This window comes from Brassica oleracea, chromosome C5 (assembly GCF_000695525.1).
Source record: "Brassica oleracea var. oleracea cultivar TO1000 chromosome C5, BOL, whole genome shotgun sequence".
Classification (NCBI taxonomy): Eukaryota; Viridiplantae; Streptophyta; class Magnoliopsida; order Brassicales; family Brassicaceae; genus Brassica; species Brassica oleracea.
In genome coordinates, this window is record NC_027752.1 from 4,836,834 (window position 1) to 4,849,254 (window position 12,421).

General features: G+C 34.1%; 2 protein-coding genes across 2 annotated transcripts; both read left to right on the forward strand.

The window, feature by feature from the left end:
• Positions 1 to 145: 145 nt before the first annotated feature.
• Positions 146 to 3,240, forward strand: LOC106343612 (arogenate dehydratase/prephenate dehydratase 1, chloroplastic). The gene is given in 10 exon segments (XM_013782877.1): positions 146 to 620; positions 1,482 to 1,549; positions 1,642 to 1,734; positions 1,808 to 2,008; positions 2,073 to 2,153; positions 2,237 to 2,332; positions 2,410 to 2,487; positions 2,569 to 2,726; positions 2,806 to 2,887; positions 2,972 to 3,240. Coding segments are annotated over 10 exon segments (1,221 nt in total). The 5' UTR covers positions 146 to 364; the 3' UTR covers positions 3,080 to 3,240.
• Positions 3,241 to 3,660: 420 nt separating this feature from the next.
• Positions 3,661 to 5,804, forward strand: LOC106343613 (putative lactoylglutathione lyase). The gene is made up of 10 exons (XM_013782878.1): positions 3,661 to 3,732; positions 3,844 to 3,946; positions 4,123 to 4,233; positions 4,316 to 4,440; positions 4,582 to 4,646; positions 4,732 to 4,944; positions 5,038 to 5,085; positions 5,161 to 5,259; positions 5,356 to 5,508; positions 5,626 to 5,804. The coding sequence occupies exons 1-10, from the start codon at positions 3,675 to 3,677 to the stop codon at positions 5,665 to 5,667; spliced, it is 1,017 nt and encodes a 338-aa protein (XP_013638332.1). The 5' UTR covers positions 3,661 to 3,674; the 3' UTR covers positions 5,668 to 5,804.
• The last annotated feature ends 6,617 nt before the right edge of the window (positions 5,805 to 12,421 follow it).

Here is a 12,421-nt window from a genome sequence, read left to right on the forward strand (position 1 = left end):
AAAAAAAAAAAAAAAACGTGAACAAAAACTATTTGTTGTTGACAGACGGAAAAATCTATTTCAGTTTTATCAGTCAAGTTCACCAAACTACATTAATAATAGAAAACACTATAAATGTGTGTGTGTGTGTGTGTAAGTAACGTCTGCCAAGTGTGGACCTTTCCGTCTGAGTTTCCAAGTCTGCTCTTCCTTTAAAAGACCAAAAAAAAACCGACTTTTTTGTTGAGACATTTAGGATTCTCTCTAATACTTTCCTACCAAACTCGTTTTTTCCATTGACACTTTTGTTGTCTTAATCCCTCCAGATTTATCTCACATTGCCCGATCTCGTCGTCTCGACGAAAGCTACCAACTTTTTTTTGCTATGGCTCTGAGGTTTTTCCCCATCTGGGCTTGTCCCCAGACGGCTTATTATCATTACCCTCTGCTGGGTTTCGACACTAAACGGCGTCGTATATGCCTCTGGGAATGCTCCTCCTCGGCTTCCCAGAGGGCCATCACTGCCGTTGGAGGGGATGTTCCGTACGGACGTGAGCTCAAGAAGCCCTCTGATGAAATGGGTCTGACTCAGGAGAGGCCCCAGCTGGAAACTTTTCATAGAGACTTGAGTATGCTTCCTAGTGAGTCATACTCTTCCCCTTGTTTTATGACCTTCACGTGGAAACGTTGAGATTGGTTGTGTCTGACTATGCTATAATCCAATTCGAAAGTTGTAATTTTTATAGGGGGATTGTTTAGCTGAATTTTCATTTTGTGGGAATCTTTGTTTAAGCAGATGAGATATCATTGCTGGTGGAGATGTTGTGGATCATTTATGAAACATAGTGTAGTGTGTATTGATATATGTTTTGTTAATACTAGATTCTTCTTTTTTTTCTCCATATCAGGAGCTGCATTTGATGTTTCAGATTCAGACTTTCTTGTCTTGTAGTCTCATAAGACAATATGGCAATATTGAGATTCCTTTTTCCATATTTGTAGCTGCATTTGATGTCTCGGAACTCATCTTTCTTGTCCTGTAGTCTTAGATATGTTTCGTTAATGCTAAGTTTTCTCCTCCATATTAGTAGCTGCATTTGATGTTTCGGAACTGACCTTTCTTGTCATCTAGTCTCATAAATTAATCAATCGGTGTCATTTTAAGGTCCCCATAGGGCTTGGCTACACGATAAATTTTGAGTGTGAAAGATACTGGTTTCTCCGAATGTAGTTAGTAAAGTAACGTACCGAGCCTAAAAGTATTATGAAACTCAATTATAGTCCTTGAAGTAGTACTCCATATGTTATGTTAATTCTAAAATATTTCTTCCATATTAGCTGCATTTGATCTTTCTTGGCGTCTAGCATCATGAATCAAAACGTAGGTTGTTAACAAACAGTAACGTACCAAGCCCCAGAAGCATCATGTGACCAAATACATTGTCTCTCATGGACTCACTTAGCTTTAATCTTATTACCTCTTTTATATCTTCCCATTTCAGAACCGCTAACTGCAAACAGTCTTACCTCTTCTGCTTGGGATGATTCAAAAGTGCGAATCTCGTTTCAGGTGAAGCACTACTTTCCTCACCTAACCTGCAAATATGAATGTTCTCTTTCTTTCATTTGCTTGTGCTTACATTGAACACTATCCGATTGCAGGGCATACCAGGTGCATATAGCGAGACAGCAGCACTAAAAGCATATCCAAATTGTGAAACCGTACCGTGTGACCAGTTTGAAACTGCGTTCCAGGTTTTGATCTAAGTGTCACCTCCATCCATACACACTACACTATGTTTTCATATGATATGGATATTATTTTCAGGCTGTGGAGCTTTGGTTGGTGGATAAAGCAGTATTACCGATAGAGAATTCAGTAGGTGGTAGTATCCACCGTAACTATGATTTGCTTCTTCGTCATAGGCTTCACATTGCCCAAGAAGTTCATTTGCCTGTTAATCACTGTCTCTTGGGAGTGCCTGGTGTTCAAAAAGAAGATATTAAATGCGTTCTAAGCCATCCTCAGGTTCTTTTAACTCCATTTCCTTCAGACTCCTCTAAGTTCACTGATGTTTTTTGTTTATCTCCAGGCGCTTGATCAATGTGTGAATTCACTAAACGAGTTAGGCATACAGAGAGTCTCTGCAAAAGACACTGCTACTGCTGCTCAGGTGACATGTGTTTTTTTCTTTTTAGTTCAGTTCTGTTCACTTAAAAGGTTGTTCTTCTTAATTAGTCATTGAACATTGTTCAGACTGTTTCTTCGAGTGGCGAGAGGAGTATAGGAGCAGTGGCGAGTGTGCGTGCTGCAAATATATATGGTCTAGATATTCTTGCACAGAACATACAAGTAATTACTCTACATCCTCTACTTTACTGATAAGTCAACTGCAATCTTTAAGTTGATACTTTGCTCTTGGTTTTCAGGATGATGCTAACAATGTGACACGGTTTCTTATACTTGCGAGAGATCCTATGATTCCAAGAACAGATCGACCATATAAGGTATCTAAATTTAGATGCTTATACAGTTACTAATCAGCTGAAAGTTATAATGCTCAATAGTAATGCTTATGTTTCTGTCAGACAAGTATTGTGTTCTCGCTAGAAGAAGGTCCTGGTGTGCTGTTCAAGGCCTTGGCTGTTTTTGCTTTAAGAAACATTAACTTATCCAAGATAGAAAGTCGTCCGCAGAGAGGAAGACCGCTAAGAGTAGTTGATGGTTCTAACAATGGATGCGCCAAGTAAGTAGTTTTCTAACGTTCACAGCATGCACACATCTTTTTAATAAGTAGTTGAGTGTTGTTTTTGTGATGACTACAGGTACTTTGATTACTTATTCTACATTGATTTTGAAGCTTCCATGGCTGAAACATGTGCTCAGCACGCCCTTGGCCATTTACAGGTCTCTGTCCTCACAAACGCCAGAGCTTTTATAGCCGGTCTCAGGTCTAACCGATTCTAAAAATCTTGCCTTACGGTTTTGCAGGAATTCACCAGCTTCATCCGTATCCTGGGGTGCTATCCTATGGATCTAGTCAGTTAACCGAAGACAGTCTCCAATTTTCATGTTGCCATACAGTGCAGAACCATGTGAATACAAACAAACAGAAGAATTAGCTGTATGGCTTTGGTATACCCCCAGGACTCTTCTCTTACCATTCTCTCATCTTCCAAACTTAGCTTCAAACTCTTCATTGCTGAGACAAACAGTTAATCTTAGCTTATTGTTAAGAACATGCTTGTACATTAATTTTAGTGATTGTCTAACTCTGATTAGTTTCATAATCTTTATTACAAAAGCTGATGCTTTGTTGAACAAATGACATTGAGACTAATCGTTCAGTTCAAATCAGGACATGAATACTTTCCAAAAGTAAGAACCTGCTTGTCACTAAATCCTCGTAATAACTGCTGTCAACATTTTTTCTTTTTTTTTTTACCATAAAAGTATATTTTGACTGAAGTTACTATTTTTTGATATTTTTGGGGGTGCAATAAATTTTGAATCTAATGAAAAAGAAAAACGTATATAAAAACAAACAAAATTTTTAATATGGTGAAATATGATTTACGCATATTTATATCTACAAAATCTTAAAATAGGTAGTTTTGACCAAAAAGGTTTAAATCTCTATATGTATATGTATATATAATAGTAGATAGGCAGAAGAGTTTTCAGACAAATCAAAATGTCTAAAACACAGATATGTCTTTGTTTCATCATATTTTTATACATTTGGTCTTTAGGTAATGTAATCACAACTACATGACTGTTAGGTTGAAGCTTTGACCTCATCGTTCCAAAAATAATGAATCTATCGGTTGTAATGTGTCTGTGATGGTAACACTATATCACAGGCAGTAGCAGAGAAGTTGCCGGTCAGTTAGAAAGTGATTGTTTTTCAAGTGACGGACGTTCCAAGTCCAGTGGTATCTGCTCGCCTCGTGCATCTTATCTCAGGTGAGTTAATGTTGCAGATGATCTACTTTCTACATTTCCATGATTCCGTTGATGGATATCGTTCTTGCGATTGATGTTTAATTTCTGGATCTTATATGTTTGTCTTATGGGATCCAAGTGTTCCTTTGATAATCCTTGTGTTTAATTTGTTTTTCTCTGTTTTTTTTTAAATACAGAAAATTGGCCGATGTTGCTTCAAATGGTGAGTTGTTGGATTGGCCAAAGAATGATACGCGTCGTTTCTTCCATGTTGTCTACCGTGTTGGTGATCTTGATCGCACAATCAAGTATATCTATCATACATTAGTATTCTTTCTTCATTTTATATTATAACAAACACTTAGTTATTTATTTATTATGCTTGACTAGGTTTTACACTGAGTGCTTTGGCATGAAGGTGTCGAGGCAAAGAGATGTCCCTAAGGAGAAGTATTCTAATGCTTTTATGGGTTTTGGATCTGAAAAATCCCACTTCGCTGTGGAGCTCACTTATAGTATATATATATATACACTCTTGTCTTCTATTAGAATTGACTCACTTTCAGATATTTCCAAAATCAACTTGTGCACTTTACCAGAAAACTGAAACTACTTGGTTCTTATGTTGAATTTTAACATTTTTTTTATGTTTACAGATTATGGTGTTAGCTCATATGACATTGGAGATGGATTTGGGCATTTCACCATTTCAACTCAAGATGCAAGTCTTCTTCCTTCTTTGATTTTTAGATTTCAAGAAATCAATAAAATGCTTGTCAGTCCCTGATCGAAAACTTTTGTTTTAGGTTTACAAAATGGTTGAGACCGTCCGTGCCAAGGGTGGAAATGTCACCAGAGAACCTGGTCCGGTCGAAGGTGGAAGCAGCATCATTGCCATTGTGAAGGACCCTGATGGTTACCCTTTTGAGCTTATCCAGAGAGGTCCAACTCCTGAACCATTCTGTCAAGTCATGCTTCGTGTTGGTGACCTTGACGGCGCCATCAAATTCTATGAAAAGGTAACACAACGCAGATGAAAACGTTTTGTTTATATTTTGATTATTCATTACTAGAGTTTCTTGTTTATATACCTCAATTTTAATTCCTTGCAGGCCCTTGGGATGAGACTCTTGAGAAGGATTGAGAAACCTGAATACAAGGTGAAGTAATCAGTGTGTCACGATGTAAGTAAGTATTTTACCTTAACGAGCTTTGTTTTTGGTCGGATGAAACAGTACACCATAGGCATGATGGGATATAATGAGTCGGTAGTTTTGGAGCTAGCCTATAACTATGGCGTGACTGAGTACAAAAAGGGCAATGCATATGCACAGGTGTGTGCTTAAGACTGTTTCCTATTGTTTATGGTTGTCTCAAACCGGTCTGTGTTGTTTCCTTTGATGGTAAAATGGTTTACATGCAATGAACAGATTGCAATAGGCACGGATGATGTGTACAAAAGCGGTGAAGTTGTGAAGATAGTCAACAAAGAGCTAGGAGGAAATATCACTAGAGAACCAGGACCTCTTCCTGGAATAGGCACTAAGATTGTCTCATTCCTCGATCCAGATGGCTGGAAAACGGTAAGTGATTTGAGAAATAGATGATGAATCTGGTCTGGTCCAGTTGTACTGAAGAGCCCATTTAGATTCAGTGTTTGGATTTTGCTAAAAGGTGTGTTTTGTGATTAACAATGACAGGTTCTGGTAGACAACAAAGACTTTATGAAGGAACTAGGGTGAGATCACAGGGCTTCCATTAATTGATCTTATGAAATAAAGGAAGACTTAGAATATGATCTATAAAAATAAGTAGATGTGGTTCAGTGTGTGTCATGTGCTTGTTCTTTATGTCTTTAAATCCATATGAAAAAAAACTTAGAAAGAAAAAAAATGCCTTATCGATACTATATATCCAAAGTGGTACCAAACCAATGAGTCAATGACTCATATTCATAGAAGCATGCTAGCATGCTTACATAAAGAATGATTACAACAAAAGTTTCAACAAGAAAGTTGTATCAGAAAATAGTACAGAGATCAAACAACTACTTCTTCTTGTGATTTGCAATACTTATATTTATTTTGATTTTACAAAATTAAAAGAAGATAAAGAAAGAACATTACTTACCACTCAATGGGGATGTGGTTGCCTTGTCCTCCACCACCAACCCCTTCTTTTTTTCTTATCATTTTCAATTCAATTTTGAAACTTGTAATACCTAAAGATATATTACAAAGTCCATTTTGCCATTGATACCATTATTTATTTATTAATTACAAAATTATTAGTTGAAAGTTCAGAGACTACCAGTTACAGGAACAAAAACACGATATACCAAGAACGCTTTCTTGTATATTGGAAATCTGTTAAACAATCTTCCTAAATCTGTTTAATCTGAATTACTCTCAGTCACACACGACTAGAGACGGACCAATTTCTAATCTTACGAAACAGAAACACGAGCTGTACCCAAGGTCACTCGTCTTTCTACAGCTATCAAGAACAAACCTCTTGCTCTCGCTTTTTCAATCTTAAACGGCTAACCTAGATCTACCCCAAGTAATCATGTTAAATACCCTTAACACCATATCTTATTTTCCTAATATTATGATAAGCCCAAATCTTCCAGATCTTTTTTGCTTCACGCCAAAGTAATGTCCTGGACCCAATGAGTAATTGACACGTCATCGTCTCATAACTAACTTGCAACGGCACGTTACACTTCCACCAGTGTGTGTAACACGTCCTATGTTTCACAATCCGTCAAGCTCCTTTTTCATGAGCTTACATTCTCCCCCTTTTTTATCTCAAACTGCAACAAGACAGACCATAATACATATATATATACACAACCATGAGGATGTCCAGAATAATCAAACCACAAATCATGGACTGAAACATCATCCTTCAAAGAAATATTGCAAATGAGGTTCATAGAACATAGCCAATGCATAGAGATAAAGTCTTAGATGTCTTAAGATAGAAAACATTAACATCATGATTTCAAGTAAAGATCAAACAATGACATGGACATCAGTCAGAGTCATTTCCATTCTCCTCCTCGTTTTCGTCATCTCCATCTTCCTCATCGACTTGATAAAAACCCTTTATTTCTTTAACTCAGCCCTAAATTGGCCCCTAAACACCTTAAGAGTAATGTAGTAGGGTAAAGATTCTTAAATTATTGGACGGGCTGGGCCAACCCTAAGTCAAGCAGCCCTATATAACATCCCTATTCTTACCCATTATATTCTATCTTTCAAAGAAAAAAGGTTAATGTGTTGATTTCACTAATCCCAAACCATCCTAGATAATTTAGTTCAATGGGAAATCCCAAATACATATCAGTCACATAGAATTTATAACGTTTAATACGCAATTTTTACGTTGGCGTTCGAGTTTGTATGAGAAAATGACACTGTAATACTGTATATATGCTGTTGAAGGAAAATTATTACAAACCGCTAGCTGTAATGCTTTAGTGTAGCGAAACTAGGTGTATCATATCCTAAGCTCACACTATTCACATGAATATTTACTCAAAACTACATTACTTGAAACATACCTAAAATAAACAAACCTATGAAAATCTATAAGAAGATTTAAGTAATTAAGTGTATGGTTTTAGTGTGTACCCTAGAGTTGGGGCGGTGTCATTGTATAGGAACAGCAGATTCAGCAGCCTACTCTGCTGAACTACTACTAATAAATATAGCAAACGGTAATTAAACCCTAAAAACTTTTATTTGCATAAATAGGAAAAGCTCTACCTTCCTGTTTCATCTATTTTGATTTGAAACACATTTTCTATCTACTCTTAGCTCATACCTTAGTCGTTTCCCCTCTTAATTATAAACGTCTCATTTTCCCAATTTCATGATTTCAGGGATTATAATTAGATAGAGTACTTCCAGATATAGACGCACACCTATCATGTAGTAATGTTATGTCACTACTTGAAATGCTTTTAAATTCAACTAATGTTAACCGTTCGCTTGCTTTTAAATTCAACTACTGTTAACCGTTCGCTAAAACCCTCCAGCTCACGCTAGACTGCTAGTACTAAAAACCCTGGCCGTCGAGAGAAAAGAAGAGAATTTTTTTTTTTTAGTTTCAAGCCGATGGTTGAATTGCTTTTATAGCTCCGACATCGGCTTGTTTGATTCGCTTTACTTCTTTTTCTTTGATTTACTTTACTTTCTATAACTTGATTTGTTTGATTGTCAATTTATTTTAAATCTGACAAAGTTTTTTATTGTTCTTTTGTATGTTTCTTTCAATGGATTTGGAAAGACAAAAACTTCGGTTCAATTGAACCGTTTAGAAAAGGTAATTGACATATCTACTACGGATGGTGGCGAAGGGTCTTACCGGCTTCAATCGTTGATGGTTCTTCATTTGAGATGGAGTTCTTGTTGCAAACTATGGTTACTTCGAAAGGCAGCACACAATTCTATGGAATGGTAATCTCTTAGACTCTATTATTTTCAATAGAGCAATATAAAGAGTTGCATCGTCTCGGTGACTCCTACTGGAGTATTAAAAAGAGAGTGACAATCGTTCCCAATTCAGTTTGAAACGTGGTGGTTTTGGATTAATATGAAGATTATCTCCCTTGATTCAACTATTCCAAAAGCGAATATGGAGCTTTTATATGAAAATCTTTGGTCATCCACACGCAAGATAGATTTGTGTTAGTTTACTTTGGATCCCTACTGATGTATCATTTTTCTATATTTTTTTTGCTAGTTCTCATTGTTTAGAATTTTTTGCCTAGAAGGATTAATAATACAATCGACAAAAAAAAAGCTTTTAAATTGTGATATGTGTGTATCACCACATTAATAGTAGGGCTGGGCATCATTCCTCGTTACTCGCCTCAAACTCACTACTTGACTCGTACATGCCTCGAAAATTTCAGTACTCGCTTTTGTTAAGGCAAGTAACAAATCGACAATTTTCATTACTTGCAAGACCAAGTCAAGTATCAAGTATCAATATTATTTTTAGTAGTTGACTCGTTACCTGCCCTGTTACTTGCTCCATTATTTAGTATTTGTTACATGATCTATTAAATACTTGTTCATATTTGTTTTTTATACTTGCATTTAGGATTGGAAAAAATACTCATTACTTTTCTTATACTTGTTACTTGTTTCGTATCCGTCTTGATTTTTAAATACTCGTCGTCATCTAATCAAGTATTAATTAGTAACAAGTATTAAAAATTTAGCAATATGGCTTGTTATTACTTATTACTTGCTTAGAGAAAGACATTTTTGTCATCGTGAAAATTATACAATGCTTATATATCGAAATATTTTTATTTTTTTATAATATGAACAAATATTTCGTTTAAAGTAAATCACATGATATTTTAAGTAAAGAATAAACAAAATAAACTTTCATGTATATTTATAATAGTATACACTACAAGAAATTAGCAATATTGCAACAAACAAATTGCAACCTTTATTTATGTTAAAAAAATTCCATGATTATTGCAATATATTTGCAATGATGAATATTCGTTCCTATTTCATTACAATTTTATTGCAAAAATACAACCAAAATATATGTTGCAGGTTTTCATTACTAAATTGCAACATTTTGCAACGTAAAAAAATATCTCCCAAATTTTGCAAGAAACATTCAACAGTTTAAAAACCATTGCTAAATTGCAAAAAAAAAAATATAAACAATATGTGACAAAAACGTGACATTAGTCATATGTTCCTTAAAAATATATAAACAATACGTGACAAAAACGTGACATTAAAAATGTACACTATATTTTAAAGGTTTCCGATTCTTGAGATTTTGTAAAAAGTTTTATGTTATGAATTTTATTTTGTTTTGGTCTAGTATGGTGTGATTTAGTTCTATTCAAAAAAGAAATTAGATGAAAAATTAATTTACATATTTTTCAAAAATAATTTATAAAATAACTAATATAGTATAGTATATTAATAAGTGTTAATTAGGATTGTTTGATTAGACGAAGTACTATTTTAACAAAGAAGACAATGAAGTAAATGATCTTCAAAGTTTATATTTGGCAACGCTAATGACTAGTCATATTGATTATGTGCCGAGAACTTATAACCCCTAGTCCCTAAATTGATTGAACACAAGTTTGTTGTACACAATGGAACTTTAGAAAATATACTTATGGAAATTTAATACCTTAGATCTTGAGGATTTCACTTCATTATTCTACTATGTCCTGAATATGTAAGAGCTCAAACATGAATCGGTTGTTAGATTAAATCCAACCAGAAAAAGTTCTATTGAGTAGGCAATTTAGTTGATGTTCGACCACATTATCCAAGACGTATATGTTGCTTGGAATTGAAGAAACTACGATCATTTATAGTATTACGTTTAAGTTTTTAAAAATGGAAATTTTCTACTAACTAATATCAAAATGCACATCATCAGTCCCAACGTGAATAAAATTAGTTGTGTAAAGAGTTGTTTGTTTTTTTGGTTAAGGGACACAAAAAGAATCTACTAGTAATAAACTTTAGATTCCTTTTTTTGTTATCTGTTGTTCCCATCTTATATTTTGATCCCATTAGTTTGTTGAGATAATATGATATTAAACGATAAGAAAATATCTAATATCAAGATACTTTCAGATTTTATTGTTTTCATATATCTATATATAGACCATATGTGTGCTTTTTAATAACTCTACACTTCTGTACACAATAGTTCTTCGTAAGCTTATTCATCTCCAGTATGTTTTTGTGTTTTACTTCTTTTTAATCAGTTTGCTTTAAGTGTTATCTTTGACTTTGTCATTTTTTTCAGATTAATTTTTATTTTGTAGAAGGAAAAGAATGGATATGCATCTTACATTTATGTTTTCGGGAGACACACAAGAAATCACATGGATCATTTGTGGATGAACGGAAAAAGCTAATTAGTGAGGAGTTTGAAAAAATGTAGATGTTTTTTATGGATGGATCATTTATCTAGTTTTCAAATTAGCGTTGATCTCTTTTTATGAATGGTTGTTGAACTTTTAAATGTTTTATTGTATTGAATAAATGTGATCATTTAAATATATATATTATAAAAGTAAATCATGCATCTGCTATTAAATATAAAAACCACAATGATCATTTATGCTAAGCTTGATAGTCTACTAATTTTATTGAAATATTAATTGATGGCACGTAACAACCACCTTGCACGAAATGTAAAAGTAACTATAAGAAATTTTGCAACAACAACTTTTTTTGTATCTTTTATGTAGCAAATTTTTGTAACAATGTATAAGTTGCAACTATACGTTGTAATTTAAACAATCATTTTTTATTTTTCTTATTACATTAATACTATATCATTGCAAGAAATAAATTAATTGCAAATTTACAATGTTATTTGCTATAAATTTTATGTAGCAATGATTTGTCACTATTTATAGTTACAAAAAAAAGTTGCAAAAATACAACAGAATTGTTATAAAACCATTGTTGCAATAATATGACAATTATAGCAACAATTCAATTTCTTGCTAATTTTGCTACATATATGCAACAAATGTGAATTTGCAACATTCAAACAGCAATACATTAAAATTTGTCACATTTTTCTCGCAATTTCATTTTTGCAACAATATATTAGAGAATTGCAACAATATACCACTATTGTAATATTACTATTTTTTTGTAGTGATATTATTTAGTAAATAGTTCTTAAATACTCAGAAAAAATTGTAGATAGGTCACAAGTACTCGTAAATAATTCAAAGTGCTTGTAAATAGCAAGTAATAGAACGGGACAACTAACTTGCAAGTAATTTATTTTTGATCTAAGCACTCGAAATAGCAAGTACTCGTTTTTAACAAGTCAAGTACAAATCAAAAATTTTGTTACTTATGCAAGGCAAGTCAAGTAGTAAATACACGCAAAATAGCGAGTACTCGCCTTGTGCCCAGCCCTAATTGATAGTATATTTTATAACTATACACAACCTTATACTATATGTGCAAGTGCAACCATTTGCAAATAAGTGCAAAATCTATTTCATATATGCATATATAAATGAGAGTATATCAACTCATATAAGCACACTGTCACGGACTGATTTCTTCGCAGCAATCAGGACGTGCGGTCTTAGCAACTTTCACCCTTGTGGTTTGCTAAGTCAGCCTTTCGAACAATTCGCTCAGCACTTAGAGAGAGTATGGACGTTTTTTAGAGAGAGAGAGTTTGTAGAAGTGTTTTCTTATTAAAACTTGGTGTCTTTACAAGTGAGGGGTGATCCCCTTTATATACACTTTCTCTTCCTCAACGAACGGTTCAGATCAAACCGATCTAACGGTTGTGAAACTTCTTCTCAAGTGTTCCACAACCTTCTACACTTTTCTACACTTCTCTACACTTCTCCATACCTAAGATATTTTACAAAAGACTTAAAGCTTAAGAAAATACTTAGTGGAGTGGGCTTGATTCACCTTTGGCCCGACCCGATCTTTGGTT